At 39.1% G+C, this 22,609-nt stretch overlaps 1 protein-coding gene across 4 annotated transcripts; it reads right to left on the bottom strand.

Moving 5' to 3' along the window:
- Positions 1 to 1,233: 1,233 nt before the first annotated feature.
- Positions 1,234 to 22,128, bottom strand: LOC132331932 (uncharacterized). Of its 4 annotated transcripts, XR_009487708.1 has the most exons (21): positions 21,988 to 22,128; positions 21,244 to 21,329; positions 20,302 to 20,370; positions 19,811 to 19,841; positions 18,614 to 18,664; positions 18,002 to 18,052; positions 17,616 to 17,696; positions 16,798 to 16,934; positions 14,834 to 14,956; positions 13,339 to 13,378; positions 12,313 to 12,426; positions 11,835 to 11,949; positions 9,770 to 9,815; positions 9,420 to 9,479; positions 7,273 to 7,380; positions 6,159 to 6,255; positions 4,954 to 5,151; positions 4,009 to 4,129; positions 2,914 to 2,993; positions 2,331 to 2,450; positions 1,234 to 1,372 (listed from the first exon to the last, which is right to left on the bottom strand). XR_009487708.1 is itself a non-coding variant. In XM_059855887.1 (19 exons), exons 2-18 carry the CDS (start codon positions 21,292 to 21,294, stop codon positions 4,050 to 4,052), a joined length of 1,452 nt encoding a protein of 483 aa, XP_059711870.1. In that variant the 5' UTR covers positions 21,295 to 21,329; positions 21,988 to 22,128; the 3' UTR covers positions 2,487 to 2,993; positions 4,009 to 4,049. The 4 variants fall into 4 exon arrangements, 2 of the variants coding, with proteins under 2 accessions (XP_059711870.1, XP_059711887.1); XR_009487707.1 differs by lacking the exon at positions 1,234 to 1,372 and having other exon boundaries at positions 2,117 to 2,450; XM_059855887.1 differs by lacking the exons at positions 1,234 to 1,372; positions 2,331 to 2,450 and having other exon boundaries at positions 2,487 to 2,993.
- Between the last annotated feature and the right edge of the window lie 481 nt (positions 22,129 to 22,609).

Below are 22,609 nucleotides of genomic sequence, written 5' to 3' on the forward strand. Positions count from 1 at the left end.
AGCGCCGGCCCGGCGCCGGAGAGGCCGCGAGTTCGGCCCCCGGGAGCGCCGGGCGAGGCGGGAGCGGCGGCGAGGAGAAGCCGCCGGGGGAGATGGGGCAGGGGCGGCGGCGCGCGGCGGAGCCGATGCCTCCGGTTTCCCCGGGAGCGGCACCCGGCCCGCGCCGCCGCGGTTCCCGCTTTTCCCGCCGCCTCCCTGGCGCAGGAACGTGAGGGGAGGGCGGGTCGCACAAAAGGCGGGCGGCCCTTGGCGCAGGGGCCGGGCGAGCGCGGCGGCTCCCACGAGCAGGCACGGACCGAGAGGGACCGCGCCGGGCTACGGATCCCGATCCTCCTCCTCGCCCGTCTCCTCCCGGCCCGCCCGCGCGCGGCCGCTCGGTCCCTCACTCACCAACCACGCGCGCGGCAGCGCCAGTCCCGCTTCCGCCCCCGCCGAGCGGCTGCCCGGAAGCGGCTGCCCACGTGAACGGCGCCGCCAGCGCCCGCCCCGCGCGCCAGGGGGATGCGCGTTTCCGCCGCGGCAGCGCGCGCTGGCACCCCCTGCAGGCGGGGCGGCCCCGGGAGGGGCGGTCCCGGCGGTGTCCCCGGGCCGGCGGGAACGCAGCGCCAAGACTTCGGCTTCGTCCGGGATAGAGCTCTGCTTGTGCGCGTCTTCCTCGAGAGGGGAAGAGGAGGGGCAGGCACCGATCGCTTCTCTGTGGTGACCAATGGGCAGGACCCGAGGGAATGGCCTGAAGATGTGTCAGGGGAGGTTTGGGTTGGAGGTAAGAAAAAGGCTCTTCACGCCGAGGGCGGCTGGGCACTGGAACAGGATCCCCAGGGAAGTGATCACAGTGCCAAGCCTGAGTTCAAGGTGTGTTTGTACAAGGCTCTCAAGCACATGGTGTGACTTTTGGGCTATCCTGCGCAGGATGTACCCCCGGCCAGGAGCTGAACTCCGTGATTTCTGTGGGTCCCTTCCACCTTGGTTTATTCTGTGGTTCTGTGAAGATGTACTCCCTTCCCCTGAAGCATAGTTGCTCTGACACCACAGCAGAAAGAAGAATGCATTAATAATAACCAGTGCCCAGATAAGCACAAGTCCTGTGAGGAAGAGCTGAAGGAGCTGGGGTTATTTAACCTGGAGAAAAGGAGGCTGGGTGGAGGGGGGGGGGGGGGGGGGGGGGGGGCTCATCACTCTCTACAACCACCTGAAAGGAGAGTGTAGCCAGGCGTGGGTCCACCTCTTCTCCCAGGCAATTGGCACCAGGATGAGTGGACATGGTCTTAAGATGTGTCGGGGTAGTTTAGGTTGGACATCAGGAGGAATTTCTCTTCTGAAAAGGGTTGAACATCGGAATGGACTGCCCAGGAAGGTGATGGAGTCACCATCCCTGCAGGTATTTAAGAAAAGACAGGAGTGCCACAGCTCAGTTGACATGATGGTGTTGGGTCATGGGTTAGGCTTGATCAGAGGCCTTATCCAACCTAATTGATTCTGTGATTCTTCCAGTGAAGGCACTGCAAAGTCAGCATTGGCATTTGAGGTTATTGTTATTATTTCACATATAAACCAGAAGGCATGCTGCAGGCTTTTGGACTTGCGTACCCAGATAAAGCTTGCTGCTCCAAAGGGGTAACGAATTCCCACACCAGAGAGTGCAAAACCCTGGGAGACCCAGGAAGCAACAAACGAGGAGGATGTTTCCACACCTGTCTACAACGTCTCAATTCACACCAGATGGTAACTCTGCACTTGCATGCTCTAGACTTCTAATATCTTGTCAATTAACCTGTGAACATCTTCTCCCTTCCCTTTTCTGCCTTCTGTGAGGAGTTCTGCAGCTTTTTGTTAAAAATAATTTCCACAAAACTCTCTGGTCTCAGTAAAATATGTAAAACCTAGATGAAGCTTTACAGAAAATTAATTTTCTCTTGGTTTAATTTTTGTTATTGCTCAACTTTTAATTTTATTAATTCTCTAGTTACCTCAGAAGTCTGCCTTGCTGTTATTGTGAGAAACCAAAAATGTATAATATTAAATACTGTCAATAGCATTGTTTAAGTATTATCAGTAAAGATAATACTTTTTTTTCCCTTACTGTGCAGTACTGACACAAATAAAACATTAAAATGTGTTTTGGAACAAATATACAGTTTTCTATTGGTAGAAGAATACACCAAGCCATCACAAAACAGAGGCAGATACAAGAACAAAATAATACAATGCTTCTTCAGCCTCTATTTGCACCAGGTAAGAAAGGGAAAAAAAAAAATTGTACAGCTGAATGGACTATGTTGGACTGTGTTCTTTGAAAATTATTTCAGAAGCGTACACTTGCTGACTCTTACCCAGTTCAGGTTTCTCAGCTGTCTTTGAGAGGCACAGCAGCACTCTGCAGCACACCATCCAATCATTTTATGTCAGTGTACTACAGATTTAGGGGTCTCTCCTTTTTCAGCATACTCCTCCTGCACCCAAGCAAAGAAATCCATCTCAAATCCAAGTTATTCCAACTTTATTGTAACTTTATTTCCACTTGGAATGATTCCACAGTAAGAGGAAAAAGAAGCTGTCTCAGAGATGGTCATTTACAACAGCTGAATATTCTGATTTTGTTATTTTAATACAAAGATTGTTCTGTATTTTGAAAACAAACAGGAAAAAGACGTTTCTATTTTTATTTTCAGAATTCAGAATTTTTGCTGTTCACCTCCATTAAGGAGGCATTAACACTGTTCCTATACAGAGTAAATGAACTGTAAGAACTCTGGTTCCATCTCTGCCTCTGATAAGAACAAATTTAGATGCATTCCAGAAATTCCTCAGAGTTTCTTAAAAACACAGTGTTTTAATTTTTCTGTGAACTGTTTTCCTTCCTGGGTCTGTTCACATAATAAAACTCATAATTTTTGTTGCTGCTTTCTTTGTTACCTTAGTTTTACTGCATCTTGCATTCCATGGTATGATGATGTGAAACCATCAGGATGAGAATTCTCAAATTCCATCCAGCTCTGAAAAAAAAATGTAAGTTAACACTAAAAAGTTCATTTGCCATCTGGCCCCAGCATGCCTAAGTTACACCAGTATTTGGCTGCAAAGCTGAAGAGCTTTAATTAGAACCACTGAATGCTACCCAGCATCACAAGCAGGAAGTGAATTTTAATCACTTTAAAAAAATACTTTTTCCCAAGCAAACTAATCTATAACCATTCAAAATGTTTTTTCACCCTCCTACAAAAGGAGAAGTCATTAATATATAGACATGTACATTCAGCCAGAACCAGTATTACTTTAGTTGGAAGAAAGTTCGTGTTAAAAGAGCCTGAAGGACAGTGTAAGCCAGCTTTCATTTCATTCTCATACTGGCAGGATAAAAGACAGAAGATACTTTTGCCACCACATCAGTGCCTCTTAGCCAGAGCCTGCTAATATTTCCTATTGGGAAATATCTCTAAATTTGCAAAATATACCTAACTTCTATTAACTTTGCTGAACTTCTATGATCCCTAAATCAGCTATAATCCAGGCACTTCTCATCTCAGCATGAGACTGACAGCACTGACTTTATTATTATTTTTAATCTTAGGAAAAAAGCTGGAGACCTGTTCATAACCCTTATATGGGAAAGTGTTTTTGATTACAAAGGGTTTTTCGTCAGTCCCAGCAGCCACAGGGAATAACTTCCAAGCATTTGTTGTAGGATGAGTTTGTACTGCTGAGTGCAGTAGTTCATTCTGCTGATAATTCTTTGTAAAAGAATCAACATTAAGAAAAGTTCAGAGTGTCAATGTACAATATTTAAGAATAATGAAGAAAGCAAGTTTCCTGTTTTAAAAAGCTGTTTTAACACAGAAAGAATGAGTTTTACAACCTTTCCACAATACAGAACTTTCAGCTAAATGGAAAAATAAACAACAAGAATATCAAGACCAAATTATTAATTTAATATAAAAAACACTGTACAAAACTTAAATGTAAAACAAAATAACTCCACTGAGGTAAAATGAAGTAAAACAACAAACTTACAGAAAGTAAACATTGCTACAGTATCTCTTTTAAGTGCCATGTTACTGTGTGCTGCCATTGCTTGGTCCCCTCAGAGTTCCACTTTCAGTCAGGATCCTTATAACATTTGGTATATCAATTCCTTAGTTAAAGGCAAAGAAACAAACAAAATCAAGAAACAACCAATTTTATGATAAAATTTATTTAAAAATACATGTTATACTGAAACATTCAGATGCTGAGATGTGTTTTGGATCTTTCCTTATTAAAAGAAAAATACCTTAACAGAGAACAATCACTATGTGCCTGGAAACTGTAAGTTTTCCTACAATGTACTCATCTTTAGTGTTCTTTTTTTAACCTTATGAGGTTACACACTCTGAGAAGCTTAGTAACATCCACAGGAAGCTTCTGAAGAGAGAGCAGTACTTGACTGAAGACATGGGAAGGTTTAATAGCTGACACTTTTTAGAAAGTTTTAGAAAGTTGTAAGCAAAAGGGAGACTACTTGTCTCTGATTCATTATTATTTCTAATAATGTGCAAATACGCTTCTTTCAGGAACTGGTAAATAAAAAATTCTTCACTTTGCTATTCACGAAACTAGCATTTCTCCACTTACAGCTCAGAGAAGATTCTAATTTTCTAATAACAATATACTTGGTTTTAGTTTACTGTCTCTCGCCATGGAAATGTTACTATGCAAAAACGAGAGAAGAATTAAAAAAAAAATAAAACAGCAATTACTAATGCCTGTATGGGAAAGCTGCTATTCTGAATTACCATTCCTAAACTGGATCCTGCAAAAGTTAGAGGGTGGGAAAAAAGAATTCTCTCCAACCCTCCTTAATAACTCAAAGTTCTTCGACCCATATAAGTCCTTAATATTTCCCAGGGCTAATAAATGATGTTATGTATATGTTTATATATGTGTATGTCTTTGTGTGTACACATGTATGCAAATTACCTCTAAAAGCTGGATTTGATGCTGCTATTTTGTGTAGGGCATCAGTAACTTCCTCAGCATTCATGTTTCTTACACTGTTCAAAAACTCAGTTGTGAAGTTGTTCTCATATGCTGTTTCCAAAGAGCCAGTTGAAAAGTTCTGGGCTTCATCTTCATTGGCTAGTAAGAACTGCTTAGCTGACCAGCTGCTTGAATAGTCTAAAGAAGGGAAATACTGTTTGTCAGTAAAAGAGGATTCTGAAGAGACTTCACCACTTATTTCTCTAAATAGGGCTTTTCAAAGCAAGCATGTCCAGTCTGGCACAGCAGCATTGCTGGTACTGATCACACCTGATTTTGCTGCATTTTCAAACCAAGAGTCAGGAAAGCTGTCCAGTTACAGAAAATCCTGGAGAAACAAGGGTGGGGAGGTAGGTGAAAGCTATTTTATTACACTTACAAAACCAGAATAAAAGTCTCAAATCTCATATATTCAAAGTCACTGCAAGTTTTGGTATTACCATTGCAAAAATTAAGGTTTTCAAAAGCTAAACTTTCCAGAAAAACTAGAAAATTGACAAAGTACAGGAAAAAAAATCATACAGAATAGCTTCACTAGTATTCCAGGTATCTTGGCTTTCCAAGCATAGGATTGTACTTCCTAAGTTTAAGAAAAACAGCCATTTGTTTCTATCAGAAGAAAATGACCTCCAAGAAATCCAGGATTCTTTGAAAAAATTCATCAGAAATACTGAGCCCAAGTAGCTGAAGTATTCAGGTTTTAAAGAGAATTATCCATCCTCTGCCACACATCTTTCTACTAACATCTTGATTTGACTAAACCTGCAGGAAACATCTCCTCCATCAAGAAGGGAAAAAATTATGGGGGGGGGGAGGTGTGAAAAATTCAAAGAGACTTTGAAAGTCTCCTTAGAAACAGGTACCTTTGAACACAGACACAGGACAGTCAGAGTTGGTACTAACTCAATTTCTCCCCAAATCCTATAGTTAAGTAGGATCAATGTGTTTTAATAAAAGTCTTCTCTTTGTAATATTAGTAGAAAATGGGGAAAAAACCCAAAACTAATCATTTATGCTACTTGACTCTGGCTTTATTCTACTCTTAAACACTGCTTTTAGAAAAGCAGGAAGAAAGGCTTACTATCATTTTTACAACGTTCAATATTAAGATTAAACCATATTAAAGACTGCAAAGCCAACATTACCAGTGTCAGAGTCATTAATATCTGCTGAAGTTGGTCCAGGCTGTTCTGTGGAATATTCTAGTTCTGGTTCTCCATTATATCCAGCACCTAAGTGGTCCTATGAGTTGAAAAAAAAAAATTAAAATCTCGTCAGGACAACTTCTTGGAACAATGAACTACTACATTTTTAATGATCACTAACAAAATAAAAGACCAGTATTTCTGCTACCAAATCTGAAAAATCAAGTATTTCTTTGCAAATCATAGGGCTAATAGCTTCTCTGTACACACTGTCACTGTCTCTCTATGTCTGAAAAAGCTCTATATTAAGCAATGAAGTGATAGTCATTGAGCCTAATTCTCAACTTGTCAGCTCTAAAAAGGAAGCATTTTACACTCAAAATAGAAGATTTACCTAAAAAATTAACAGTTGAAAGATCACCGTTTAGAATCCTAACAAGGCCTAATGTAGGAAAACATTTTGGTCTTCCACACCTTATAGGTTAGAAGTTATTTCAGTTAGAACTTCATTGTTTTGTAACATGTCAGCACCCTCAGAGAAGTACACTAAACACCTCCATGTGTACTGCCTATGTAAAGCTAAGTCAGTCACAAGTAATAGCAGAGAGGGGAAAAACTGGGTTTCTAATAATGGAAGAAGAATGAGACCTCAGAAAGAACAGTCCAAAGAGCAGGAGCAGAAGTTGTATAAGAAAAAAAAAAATAATCACGTCACTGATGCGTGCTTACATGGTGAATAAAAGGAAGCCTGGGAACAGAAACAGGATAAACAACAGGACTGTTATGCAAGTCAGTAGAGATGAGAAAAGCTTAACTTAAAAATGGGCAAAAGTAGCAGAAAAACTGAGATGGGAGGAAAAGCATGGGAAATAAGTGACAATATGATTTTTAGTCTCTATCGACAATAAAAAATAAGCAAGCACCATTGAGCAGAAATTAGACTTGTCAACAGAAAAGCTAAAATTTTACCCTATCATCACTACCAAAATTTATGTATTTAATGAGCAAAACTCCACAGCATTTTTTGGTTTATTGTATCATCTATAATAATAAAAATGCACAATCACAGGAATCTACAGGTTTGCAGAACAAACCAAAACAAAATCCACATTACTTTGTTTGATGCAGCCTGCTGACGATATTCCACCAGTGCATTTGTGAGAGTCTGTGTAACTTTCAGGATAAATGAAGCATCATCTTCATTCAGTATCTCAAAATTTTGCTAGGGGAAAAAAAAAGAAACAAAACAACACACCATAAAACATTTTTCCTCAGAAAAACTGAAGTATCAAAATTTATAAACAAACCTGCAGGAACCTCATTTGCTCTGTGTCTCCACCCTTCTGTCAGACTTGGATGGAATTCCAAAGCAAACACAGTTTTTATTTTTAATCTCATAAACTGGGGGAAAGAAAGTAGAATGAAAGAGAAACCTAAGAGAAGGAAGATGCAGCTACCCAACACAATCATTTGAAAAGGAATAACACAAAAATATGCCTGGAAATATATAGAAGATAATGCAAAATCCTTAAGTATTTTGATCTCTTGCCAAGATGCCTGCATACAAATGAATGTGTACACCTTCCCTGAGGCAATATAGTCATAACCTATTTCTCTAGAATATAGCAAAAAGCCAGAATATGACTGGATTTAAATGTACATGCTGCCTTGCTTTACATTAACCTTCTTTTTCCCTAAAAGTCTAAGGAAAAAGCAGTCTTGAAGCTGTGAAGCTCTACTAGGGAAGCAAGTTCTAGCACCAACAGCATTCACAGAGAGGGCTACATATATCATCCTCTTGTCTATACCAAGAAAGTTCTGCTGAAAACACTCTCCTGGGGACAAAGCAAAGAATTCCAGATGTGTCCTAACAGCTCAAAGTCTTCTGGATTAGAAACAAACACCTTTAAACACACCAGACAATGGAAAATAAGTAATAGAAATTTAGCATTAAGTTCATATGAGACAGCGTAACAGGGACTGTATTACATTTTTAACACTAATAGTATTTCTGTCTCCTGGTTTACACAAGTTATATTTAAGGAAGATCTTGTCAAAAGCTAGCTGGAAAAAGAAGAGTAAATTGCAGCAAGGATATCTTTGCTAGGAGGTAATAAAAGAATACAGTATGGAAAATTATTGGACAGCTTTACAGAACACAAACAGCAAGTGCAAAAAAGATACCTGTAAAATTACTTTTCACCACATAACAAACTTTTGAATCCAAGAACAATAAAAACACAAAATTACTGTAGATGCAAAAATAAACGGTTTTCACACTTTCCAAAACAGAACACTGTTCCAATCACATTCCCAACAGTTTGAGGACAATCACACTAAGAAAGAAGATGCCTTAAAACAAATTCAAGTTTTATTAACAAGGCATAATCTCTATACCTAATAATTCCCTATTAAAAAAAAGAGGACAAAACCATTTTATGATAGTGTCAATACTGCCTATATTACCATGTAGTAGATCAGTCAAGCAACTATCAGCAAAGATTTCCATAGAGTTTTTCAGTGCTTTTATGGAAATCACCATTTCTGTATGCAAGATCACAACTGTTGATACATCTAACAACTGGAAACTGACAGCTTTCCACTGTTACTGATTGTATCACTGCTGTGTGTGCGTACACAATACACATTTTCAACAACTGAACAGAATTCCAGTGTACTGACACTTACTTTAGAGAGGCAGATTTTACAGTTATGGCACTCTGGGCCATGGTGGTGGGGGAGCCCTGTTTTAAATACACAACTTGTAATTTATTTCTTAAAAATCCCTCCTTTCCTTTCTACTAATCTCTGATATTTGTCTTCATTCTGCTTCTTTCTGTTACTGAATTGCACCTTTCCAAATTCCTCATTTGAAAATTATAGACCAGTTATAGAAACAAAGGTGAAATAAAGTTTAAAAAGGTCATATTACCTAAACACGTAGTTAATGAGTGAAGCTAAGATATAGTTGAAAAAAATGAATTTTCAATGCAAGTAATTCCTCTGACAGTAAACTAATATTTTGGCAAAAGCAATGTCTAGAAACTTGAAAATTAATAGACACATTATAAATTCAGTGACATTCATTTTATTCTGAATCCTGCCTTCTGGCAAAATGGTAATCTGTTAGATTACAAGACTGCCTACATTCTGTCTTTCATTACTTGCTACATTTTAGACTTAGCAAACCAGTGATTTCATTCCTTAGTTTTTAAATTTTTCTTCCAAAAATTATCCTGCAAGGTATGATTTAACACTCACCAAATAACCCAACAGTTCTTCTTGACTAGTGAATTCTTCAGGATCTGCTGTAAATTCTTGCTGTTTTATGTAAAAAGAAAGAAGTCCTTAGATCAGTTATATGCAGTAAATATGAATAAACAAAAATAATTATGGTTACTTTAAAAATTCAAATTGTTTGTGCTGTCATGAAATGTGCACATAGGTTTTCATAACAAAAAAACCTTGTTGTTAATAGTTTTGCCTTATTAACTTTGTAGGTTATTTACTGGGAATAATATTGAATAAGCAAACACCCTTGCCAATCATAAATTAATTATTCCCCCAACTATTTGGAAACTGGAGTAACCCATTAACAGAAGAATATTCACCTGAGCTTCCTTGTTTTCTTCCTCTGATTGTTTATTGCTCTCACACCTTAAAATAAAATAAATAAAACATTCAGTTGGCTGATCCAGCAAAAATGTGTAGCCAGCCAATAACTGATAATCAGTTTAAATTCCTGACACACTACTACTACAGTAGCTCTGACACACTCTGAAAGAAAGGTCACATATTATTTCCTCAGAGAAATCCCAGTCATCCCAGATCATCATAAAAATTATTTATGCAGTGTGGGTTTGTTTCAGTGTGATCATCTAGCACATAAGCTCTAAAGCCCAGAGTTAACAAAAAAGCTTGACATTGGTGGCAATAGCTGTAAGATTTTTGTACACATTGCAGCAAGACAAGGCTCCTAATTACAGTTGGATTTTTATCAGCACTTCACAAACTAGCCTTTAAAAAATCCAGTTATAAAAAATCAGTGTTTTACAATGCAGTCACCAAATAATGGGCAGAAAAATATTCATATGGCAAAACATTCCTGTGCCATGTTTGTGCTGTTCTGCCATTACAACTACTACAGCTACATTCCATCCCTTTGCAAGCTCAGGAACCAGGGCTGAGTGTGGCTGGGTGTTTCTTAAATTAAACAAAACCATATGACTTCCAAGCCTAAGCCCTCTTCTGCCTTGAAATGTTTCTTAGGAATCAAAAGTTTGGTAAAAGCAGGTGATGATAAAATAATTTACATCTTCAGATGACTGTTTGTTTGGAAACTTAACTACAAAGAAATGAGGAGTCATAGAGATTCTCAGACAGGCATTGCAAAAATCTCTAAGTGGAAACAAGCTGTCAATGAGGATGTGATCTTAGTTCTTTTAAGACACTATATATTAAGTTCATCTCTTCTCAGCAATCTCACAAAAACAGATAAATAAATAGGAAAGGAACAAGCTGAAGCCCTAATTTAGCAACTAACTTCCAAGAAAGTCTGTCACTGAAACACCTGGCTGTTTATAGTCACCCAGAATCCATCTGAGCCAGATTAAAAGAAAAACATTAAGTGATATTCCAAAGGAAGCTATTCTTGAAATTTAAAAGTACAAGACTGCACAATGAAGATCAGTACCAGGCAGAAATAGTCCTCAGCATCTCCAGAAGTGGATAGCTGAGCTTTTATCCATTTCCTACTCTTCATGTTTTCACGAACTGGTTCTGATTCAGAACTGTTAGTTATTTGAAAGCCAATAAGTAAACGCAAAGATTCATAAACCTGGACTTGAATCTGGTTTCAACTCATTGTTTTCCATAATGATTGTTCCACAGAGAGGCAAGTCTGAAAATATGTACTTCAGGAACACGAAAATTTCTCCTTTAACAAGCAAAAAGTGTTAGCCCTCCATGTCTGGAAGAGATACTACTGGTTTAAAGTTAGAACACATTCCATGGGAATACCATTAAGGAAAAACCAAGTAACTAAATCATTGGAACAAAAGTCCTGTGTCTGGGTTACTGCCTGTATATCCCTTATCAATTGCACTCCTGTGGCTCATGGTGTGGCAGGAAGATGACCAATGCTGGAGATGTCCTCCTCACACAAAGGCTGAAGGTTACTCAACACACAACTCTGTTACTAGTAAGATGCCCACAAGCAGCAAGCACAGTTTCACCATTTTAGAACACAGCTGCTCCTTTGAAACACTTGTTCCTCCACAAAATCATTTGTAAAGGAGAAACCCCCCAGTAGTTTCAACTACTACTGATTGTATTTCCCTACCAAAATCAGTTTGCATACCACTTTAACTATCTGACACGAACCTGTAAAAGAGGCAGTTTTAAACCATGAGGAAACATACTTTTGGAACATTTTGAGCAGCACATGACAACTATACCTTAAGATAACAGTTAAATACAAGAGCCAGCTGCATCCAGAGCAAAGTCTGAGGTCACTTTACATACACCAGGTTTTCTGTCGATTACATAAGTTTACAGCTGAGCACAATTTCAGAAGACATGGATTTTACTTTGCAAATCCAATACAGACAATAGTGATGCACAATTTCCTTTAATTTAATTTAAAGGGGTTTGAAGGTGGTGCTTTTTTTCTTTTACCATTCTGAGTTGTTGCCTTTGCTGCTTTCAATAGCATTATTAGGTTCAACTTTTTCATCTGGTTTTCCCTGTTCTTCCTGCATTTCTTCATTCTCCTCCTGAACATTATTTTCATCTAAAACAATAAAAAAGTATATTAAGTGATGTTTTTCCAGTGTTTTAATTTTAAAAATATTCTAAACAAAAAATACTTTGAAAGACAACATCAATAAAACCTAAAGGTGGAAGTAAGGTATCTTATGAAGAAGAAAAATAAAAATTTAACATAAAAAATCAGTAGAAGTAGAACGTTTTCTTCACAAACACTGGGATTATTCCTTCCTTTGCCACAGACCCCAAGGCCATCCACCCAACTGTGCAAATTCACCTTTATAACTCAGCTGTGGAAGCCATGAACAGGCACATGCAGTAGTAAATAACTCATGCACTGGTGAAATTTTTTTTAAAAATCAATAAAAGAAATAATTTCTCTTCCTACCTTGCATAGGCTCTGTCAGTTTCCCATCTTTATTATCTGTTTCTTCTGCATTACTAAGGGGCGCATCCACATGCTGAACTTTAGCTGTTGAAGGGCTGTCCTCTGCACTGAGAGCTAAACAAACATGCTTGAAATGTAGCACAATGGACATTATCTTGATAGAGGGTGGTTCTACTACTGCACTTCAATTTCACCTAGCTCTGCTTCTATGCAATAGTACTTACAAACCCCAAGAATTATTTTATAAGTATTATTATGTGACACCATATTAAATACGAACTATAAATCGGCAACAAAGTTTAAAGTATTTTATAGCCTGGTTGTAATTACATGCTTGCATCTCCTAAAATATGTAAATACTATAAATGTAGTAGAACGCTACGAAGTCACATGCAAAATAAGACACATTAACCAACAGGTTACAGTCAAGAAATCTAATTTGACTAGGACTCAGCTTATTTCACACCACTTTTTTAGATTCAAAATGGCTATTTTTTCTCTTTGGAGCACAACACCGCTAATTTAGATGATCTCATTACTTCTACTGAGTTATTTTATGGTACCACTTACATGCTAATATACATTAAAATTAAGTACCTTAGTTTTAATTCAGATCTTTATTTTTCAGGTAATGCAAATCACAGCAAAGTTTAGCCATTTGCCCAAGTGGCATTCAGTCATACTGTCTGTCCAGCTGGACAACACTGTACCTACAATGAGTTTTAAAACATTAACTGAGTGGGGAAATCTCACAGATACCACATCCCTACAATTTTGTGAGTATCAATGGCTAGTAAAACAAAAATTTTTCTTTCAGAGATAAGAGCTATAGCTGTGCTTTAGGAATTCTGTGTGGAGTTCTGTACTGAAAATTAACTACTAGCATAGAGCCCCAACCTGCTCCTTTTGTCCAGTTCACCAAAATGCTGGTGAGTATCTGGCACTGCAGAGACTACCCTGGTTGATTTATATCAAAGGAGGGCCAAATTAGAAGTGGACAATTTGCACCTCACTGAGCACACTTACATTCTAGCCATCTCCTTCTTTTTGGACCACCTATAACAACCTAAAAATAAAAATTATGTTAGTTATTTTGTGGATAAAATTATTTTCTAGATATTTCATCAGCATTAATTTTAATTTTTTTAGGAATATATGACCAGCAGTGTAAAATACGTGTCAATAAGTTAGATACCTGGACATTTATTTATCAGAAATAAATTTCTTCTAGAGCTTAGGAAAAAAAAAAAAAAAAGAAAATTAAACAGCTGGTTTCAGAAGATATGGCAGCAAAATTAAACAAGGCTGCACATGCTTTTTAAAAGTTCCTTACATCGAGAATGGATTGCTATGGAGGTAATGAACTACCTAGAAAAACAAAAAGGTCTACAAAATACAGATGGAAGTAAATATTTACATATCTATGAACATAAATCTCAAGTAAAATAAACAATCTCAAGTCAAGAAGAAATTCAAGTAAGTCAAATGAAAATGTTGCTGCCAACAGTCAGTTGCTTTTCTTTTTAAGCAGAGGTTAAAAATGAAGGACAGACTGAATGGATTTGATAATCTGAAATCTCTCCCTTCTACAGCATTCATTCTTGACTTGATCTTCCAATATACCCATACTTGTTTTTTATCAGAAAAGGGTAGGATCAGAGCAGGCTCTAATCCTTGAACCTAAGTGTGATAGTATCACACAGAATGGGCAGGACACTGCCAGCTCTAACATAGGAACCTTGGGAGCTCCTCTTTAGAAGGAGACATCTATGCACATGAAGTAGCATTAGCTAGGGATCTTGTCAGGAAACACTGCTTAACAAGCAGGGTGCTGACAGAAATTGAAGTTGATGGAGAAAACAAATTTAACATGTACCACGAAGAACAGTGAGCGCCTCAATAAGCTTGTCATGAATCAGCTGGTGGTAAGGTGCACCTCAAGAAGAAACTTCACCAATATCCTGACCACATAAAGGTATTATAAATACTGCTGCAGTGTAAGTAAGTATCAACAGAGAGCAATATGAAGATATCCCCACATGAATGTGTTTCTAAGGGTGCAGCTCCCAAAGAATTTAAGTTTATGGCACTTCTGTGATGCCACAGCACTGCTGATTATCTCATGTCAACCTGAAAATTCCCACACTTGCATCTGTACTATGAGAAATTTTACCTGGCTTCCTTGAGAATTGCCACAAGCTGCTTACAAAGCAGAAACTACTCAGAAAAGTTATAAAGGCAGTTTCCTAGCAACAAAAAAACAACTTATTTTACACACACGCAAACAGCTGAGAATTGATTAAATATTAGAATATATATTTTGCGTTATTTGTACACTCAGAGAAATTTTGTCCAGAATAATCCTGGAAAAATTACTAAAATGAGAAAAAACACTTGTAAAGAAGGTTAAAAAAGCAAGATTTTCCCACCTTCCAAAGCAAATCTGCCCACCATAATGGAAATTACTTTTTTTTTTCCTTTATTAAATATAAAGCTTCTGGAATTCTTAAGAGAAATGTACCTGTATTTGTTTTCTTCCTTCTTTCTTCTCAATTGTTAATGCAATTTCCCTAACTCTTTTGGTTAGTTCAGGGCCTTTACCCTTAAATTCATCAGATTCTGCTATCTCTGGATAATGTTGTCTCTAGAAAATAAATGCAAGTCCTTAAGTCACACAACTTCTTCTAGATCTAGCACAGTTAATAATCACAGGAGATAAATCAATTTCTACATATACATAGCAGAACTTATTAAAATAGTTACACACAGAATAATTTAGGGAATTGAAGCCAAATCTTCAGCTCAAAATAGGGTTGACACTGAATGCTGAACTGGGTGTGTCAGGCTTTGCCTGCGTGGATCTACAAACCTCTGGAGAGAGAGATTTCCCCCTTTCTCTGGACAACCTGCTCCAATGCTTGACTGCCCTCACAGCAAAAAGCTTCTTTATGTCATGTAGGAAAATCCCCTGCTTGAATTTATGTTCCTGCCAAGAAGCTCCAAAAAGGGTCTGGTTCTGCCTTCTTAATAACCTCCTCTGAAGTACTGGAGCGTTACTGTTAGATCCCTCTGACCCTTTTTCTTCTCCAGCCAGAAGAAATCAAATCACCTCAACTTCTCTTCATAGAACAAGTGTGCTTCAGCCCCTGACTATCTTGGCAGCTCTCCACTGGACTAGCTCAATTTCATAAACAGCCTCCTTTCTGCAATAGCACAAAACTGAACACAATACCCTGGATATGGCCTAGCAAGGATCAAGAACAGGGGAATAATCACTTCCTTTGATCTACTGGCTGTACCCTTGTTAGTAGAGCTCAGCTTGCTGCTAGCCTTCACTGACACCAAGCTACACTACTTATCTTGAGCTTGTTATCCACCAGGACCCCCAGGCTCCTTTTCCAGCAGAGCAAATTCCAGTCATTTAGTCTCCTGACTCTTCTGCTACCTAGGGTAATCCAGCTCAAGTGCACAACTTAAAAGTTATCCTTCGTGACTTATTATATTATAGTATTTAAGAATTTAGCAGAGATGCACTTAACAAGTGTAAGATTCAGAATTGCATGAAACAGTTCCAAGTAAGCAAGAAATGCAATAGCTGAGAACATCAAAATTCAGTATGCTCTTCTGAATGAATGAATGACCAGAAACAGCATAGTGTTTATGAAAGACATCACTGCAGATTCACAGCAGCACACCCAACATTAGGCCTAAAGCTGTCCCAAAATACTATGTGAACTCAGCTGTCTGTGACTTAAAGATGTGTTCAACATGATACCAATTCTGAGAGACTTTTATGGAGAGCATCAAAATACTTTTCACAATATTGCTCTCTCAGTTTTGTTAAAGCCCATCCTAAGCCAATATACCCCCCAAATATTCAGAGACTGGAGAGCCTCAATTCTCTAAACATATTGAAAATTATAACATGTTTGAATGTTTGTGAGCTGACACTAATCTCAAGATCTTTGTCATAAAACAAGCAACAGAACAGACATTTCTTGTACAGCCTCAAAACAGAATAGGAGTTGGGTTTTCCCCCCACTCTAATTCCAAGTCACTCTATCTAATAACCTAATATGTATCACATTCTCTAATATACATCATGTTCATTTATAAATATGTTCCTTTCAAAGCATCTGAAAGATGGAATAGTTTCTTCAATGATACTGTTCTCTTACATAATACAAAAATCAGTCAAACCTCTATCTCTAGTCCATTTTAGCTATAGATTTCATTATTGATCGACCAAAACAGAATAAACTAAACTCAGTATCAAGCAATGGACAGACATACATACACATTACTGATGAGAAGAATTTTAAGTCTATTCATCACAGCTGCACAACTGCAATACCAAGATTCTCACAGAAGCTCATGTAAAACCTTAATTTTGATTTTTTTAAAAATCAAAGTATGACTAACAAATGCTCTCCTTAAATCATTACATTAAAACAATCAATCAATCAATCAAACAAAACAACTTACCAAGAATGCCAGTCTGTGCTTGGAACCACAAACATGCATGAACATGTTACACAGTCCTGTTTTACAGTAACATAGTTGACATTCATAGAGAAAAGGAACATTGTCTTTTGATCGATATTCTATTATGTAATTAAGTCCTGCATTGAAAAAAACAAACAAACAACTTAGGAAATTTTATGTTTGCTGGAAAAAATCATCAGCGCTGGATGCAAAAGAACTGATCTTAAAGTGTTGACATATATGGAAAAGATTACTACTGCATGTCAAATACATCAATGAAGACTTTTGGAACCATCAGATATTTTATCTTTTGGGTGTCTAGACTTTTTGAACACCAAAGGTCTAAAACTAATGCTTTTAGGGTGTCTTATGCTTACCACATAGGACTCAACAATTTTTTTTAAATGGTAAAAAATAATAGCAAAAATTATTTTTTAACTAATTAGAAGAGAATGTATTTTAACATATGTCTCTAGTTGTTCTTTCTGCCAACTCCTATCTCCCCTCCACTGGATGGGTAGTTAAATTGCAAAGAGCCACATTGATCTCTTAAGTTAAAGTTCATTTCTGTCATAACGCTTTAGATTGTGTCTAGAGAATATTGTCAACATGAGATATCTAATCAAATATGTTCCAAGCCAAATCCAATTATATTGTCACTACAATCTGTCACTTCCAAACCATACTATTGGGTACTCAGTACAACCATAAGAAAATTTTGTAACACATTACCTAATTTTACATTTTAAAAAACTGGTCTGTACTCTTTAAAGGGAAATACCACAAAACCAAACAATTACAGTATTAAAAGCCCTCACCAAGTGCAGGTTCTGAATCTTTACATGTATTAAGCTGGTGTTCCAATGTCTGCCCATGAAACTTCCCTGGCTCAAGTGGCACTGTAAGAAATTCACATACAAGTGAATCCCTTCTCATACATGATCCCACATCACAAATCAAGCCAGTAATTATGAAACATTGTTTCCCCCAATCTTATTTCCACTCTTTTTAAACCATTTGAATTGCAAAACTCAAGTATATTTACAAACTATTACCGCAGATTGAAAATACAATGATCAGAAATGAATTCCCAATGACCTGCTAAGATCCAGACATCACTTGTAATGTTGTACCTCAATATTTTTTATTTCTTCCACTTTTTTTTTTTCAGGGACGTGTGGGGAGAGGCATTAAACATTCTTACCAAAATCAGGAAGTTTTGCAGGTGTTTTCACTTTCTTCCCTAAGCAACTTTCTGTTTTAACACAAAAAAAAAAAAAAAAGAAGAAAACAAAAGTAAGAATCTGAAAGAAGTGGAAATAAAATTGTTAGTACAATTGAAAGAACATTTTGGTAAAATAACTGACTAGTTTAGAAAAAACTCTTCGAGCTTTTGCTGATATGAGAAAACTAAACTATGTTTAGTTTGGAACCTGCTAAGAGGCTTTTTTCACAGATTCACAGACAGTTTTGAGTTGGAAGGGACCCACAAGGATCAGAGTCATGTACAAGTCGCTGCTCATACATGGTCCCACATCACAAATTAGGTCAGTTATCATGAAACATTATCCCCCCCAATCTTATTGCCACTCTTTTTAAATTGAATTTGAATTGCAAAAATTAAGCATTATTACAAAATATTACTGCAGACTGAAAGAAAAATGAAAAGAAATGAATTCCCAATGACTGGCTAAGATCTGGACATCACTTGTAGTATTGTACCTCAAAATTTTTTATTTCTTCCACTTTTTTATTTTTTTGGGGGCGGGGTTGCAGGGGGGAGGGAGGTCTGGGGAGAGATGTTAAACACTCTTACCAAAATCAGGAAGTTTCACAGGTGTTTTCAATTTCTTTCCTGAGCAACCTTCTGTTTTAAATAAAAAATAAAACCAAAAAAAAAAGCAACAAAGAAGAAAACGAAAGAATCCCACAGAAGTGGAAACAAAATTGTTAGTATAAAAAATAATTTGGTAAAATAACTGACTAATTACTTGAAAAAAACTCTGAGCTTCTGTTGACATGAGAAAACTAAGCTCTGTTTAAGTTGTTTTGAATGTGCTAAGAGATTTTTTTCACAGATTCACAGACTGTTCAGAGTTGGAAGGGACCCACAAGGATCATTGAGTCCTGTTCAAAGACTGAACCCATAACCTTGGTGTCATTAGCACCATGCTCCAGAAGATGGACAAAAAACATTCACACTAAACAACAACAAAGTTATTTCATGTCAGGCAATTCAGTGAAGCAGGCAGAGAGGAAGATCAATCAAGTCGAATGTCTCTAAACATTTGAGGGCATCCAGGAATTTCAGGACATTTATTTCAGCAAGCATACAGCTGCTAAATATTTCATCACTCAAATTTCCATTACAGTCCAAACAAAAATTCTGAGATCAGGTAGGTCCAATGACTTGAACAACAACTTTCAAACCAAATTCCAGGAGCAGTGAACTGTAGAAACCTGAAAAGGCATTTTGGTGCATCATGAAACCAAGTTAGGAGAACAATTGCGAATGTAGTTACACCTTCACTCCTTCTGGAAATAGACGAGTTCATCAAGACCCAGAGGAGGTTTAATCATTTATTAAATCTATTAAAAGTATTAAAATATCTTCATTAGCTGAAGCAAATTAACCCCTTTTCAAAAACAAAGTGTGTATAAACTTTACTGTATAAAGTAGGTACAGTATTTCTACACGCTTTAAAAAGCATAGGTTTTTAAATTATATTTTAAGTTTTGAAGGGCTCAATGTCTTGAATTCTTTAGAGTTTCTCAAAAATTTAATGTAGGTGATTTTTAGTCTTCTAGCTAGCGCTTGTTAATCAACTTTGAGTACCTCTTGCTCACATTACTGATTGATTAGGCAGTTATATCATTAAAAAACACAAGACAGGTCTTAAAGCACAAGTCTTGAAAAAAAGACTTTCTCATTTGTTTCATGAACAACTACATTGGGGTCGGGAGAAAAATCGGGGTACAGAACACAACAGGAAGCAAAAAATCTTGCACTTACGCATGCCATGAGTTTTCAATGCTTCTTCAACCTGAATTATCAAGTTATCAACCAAAAAAAAAATAAGAAAGGCACTTAAGAGTCAAAAAACAACAATGCAAAGCTTTCATTATATATAAGTTCAATTAATACCAACAGCACAGACTATCTCAGGTGAACAATTACATTAAAATTAAAAAAGGAAAACATCCCTTTTTCTTCTGAAGATTGTCCTTGATTTAAGTAATTCCATTCTCCCATTATTAACAGCCATGTATTCTCACGTACTGTCTTTACTAGACATAAAGCTGCAACATTTTCTGACAGGACTAATGTACAAAACCATGTTCTACTTTACCATTGTAGAGAAGACAGTAAATTAGCAAAACTAGTTAAATATCTGAAATTGTATGTTTCACCACCACAATAAAAACTAGATTTCAAACCCCATAATCTATTGCTAAATGAATCGGTAAAATCTGACAAAAGGTGCATTCAAAAGCTGATCTTACCGTACTGTGTTTTGCTCCAAGGAAATGAGTCTGCAAGTTTAATGCAGAAGAACACCAGATTTTGCAAATCTAGATTAAAGAGAAGTATTTCTAGCATTGCACACAGACCAAGAGAAACAAAATACCACTTATATCAAAACAGATCTACTATCAAATTGTTGGTATAGCTTAAGTTCTACAAAGGTACTACTACTTCAAAGAAAAACTAGAGCAGCCTCCTGAAACTGAATTTTATAAGGCTCCAAGACCTCCAAAACACAGTGGAATGAACCAGAGTCTCCACATCATCTAAGAATTTCAGATACTCCAGAACTCTGCAGCTGTCTCATAACACTTTCTGTGCAGGCATGTGTGGATAAGTGAAGACAGATCCAAGACCTTCCTCACACATCCAAGAGGAAGGGTGAGCCACAGGCAGGGCATAATTGTGACAAGCCATGATACCTGCCTGAGGTGAGCCAGGTCCCCTCAGTGCTGCATCCACACTAACACTCTTACTCTGATCAGCCCAGGGCCTGCCTCACTCCCTATGGGAAACTTCCCCTTCACAACTGGTTTATGCCTGGGCCAGCTCAGAATGGGAGCAGATTAGGTTTAAATTCACGTGAATGAACAGCAGCAGCCCAAATATTTTCTTCTCCTCTTAAAATCCCAGTACGCTTAAAAAAAAAAAAAACAGCAATAAACCTGACAACTAGGGAAATCAGGAAGTTTTTCGGTCTGAATGGGATCTACACTTAATCACCCACTAAAAAGAATGCCTTTATTTAGAAACATAATATTATTCACTTTAACAAGCCATTCTTAACACATAGCCAAGTCAAACATGACAAAGTCACCAAAATAAGTTCAGGTCCAATGCTATTTACCAAGCTTGCTCAAGAGAAAAAAAAAAAGAACGTTCATACTTGGTTTAGGACAACTTTTTAAGTGAATACTTACATTGCAGTAAAAGGGGTTTGTTTGCTTCTTTACTTCACTTTCAGGTTCCATATTCAGTCTTTAGATGATTAAAAATTCTAGGAAAACTGCAGAAAGATTGCAAACTCTTGTCTGAGCTTCACAAAATTATTTACATTTTTGTTCCGTCTATACGAGGGTTGGGCACATTCCAGCTTTATTTTGCGCCTCGCTTTGAGTTATATTCAACCTTTAAATTCCCAGGCTAATGATCCTATTTTCAACTCGACAGCAAAACTACAGCATGGAAAGAAACAATTGTTCTCCGCGAGCTTCCCTCGGGAAACATTAACGTCACCAAAAGATTACGCAGAACAAAAACTAATGAAACAAAAACTAATCTGGAGCATTTAAAGCTCCCCCCTTCTTTCCTGGGATAGGACTGCGCGCATGGGCTGGGACAGATGACACAGACATCGGGAACTGCCAGCACGCAGCGCCCGGGGCGCGCCTGGGGAACAGGAGGCACACGGCGGGGTTCGGGAAGAAGGACACGCTCCCACCCGGACCGCGGCGGCGAAGGAAGGGGGGAGGAAGTAAAGGAAGGAGGCAGGGAATGGAGCGAAGGAAGGGAAGCAGGGAGGCCGCGAAGCTCCAAACCCCTCGCCAAGAGCGGCGCAGGCGGGAGAGCGCCCTTCCCAGCACTTCCAGCCCCAGCGGAGAGGACACGGGCACTGCTCCCGCCGGAGCCGGCAGATCGCCGGGCCGCCGCTGCCCACAACTCACCGCGGCGGGCCGGGCAGCGTCCAGAGCCCGGAGGAGCTGAGGGTGGCAGGTGCCGCACCGGCACCTGCCACTGACCCGCTCGCGGGCGGGCACTGCGCCACGCCGGGCGCGAGGAGGCACGGAGGGGTGGCGGGAGCCGGCGGGACCGGGCACGGCACCGTGCAGTGCTGCGGGCCGGGAGCTCGGCGCCGGCGGGCGGGGACGGGAACGGAAATGGGAATAGGGCGGCCGCGACAGCCCCCGGCCCTTCCCGCGGCCGCCGCTGGGGGCGCTGGCGCGCAGGCGCGTGGGCCGCCGCGCGCTGTCGGAGGTAAAGCCCGAGCTGGGTCCGCGGCCGCCGCACCGGGGCGGGGATTCCTTATCCCGCTCCGCTCCGGGGCCCTGGGATCGAGATGCGGATGGGCACACCGCGCTAGGGACGTGCGTCCCGGGAGCTCCGCCCGTGCCCGGTGCAGGCGGGGCTGCCCACCCTCTTCGTGGCGGCTGTTGGGTGTTCGCACTCCGCTCCCCACAACACACATATACACGCACGCACACACACACACACACACACCCGCCTTTCCCCGCGGCCGCCTCCCCGCAGCGCCGCCGCACCTGCGGGCGCGGAATTGTCCGGGCGGGG

The sequence above is a fragment of the Haemorhous mexicanus genome, chromosome 1, assembly GCF_027477595.1.
Source record: "Haemorhous mexicanus isolate bHaeMex1 chromosome 1, bHaeMex1.pri, whole genome shotgun sequence".
NCBI classification, from domain to species: Eukaryota; Metazoa; Chordata; class Aves; order Passeriformes; family Fringillidae; genus Haemorhous; species Haemorhous mexicanus.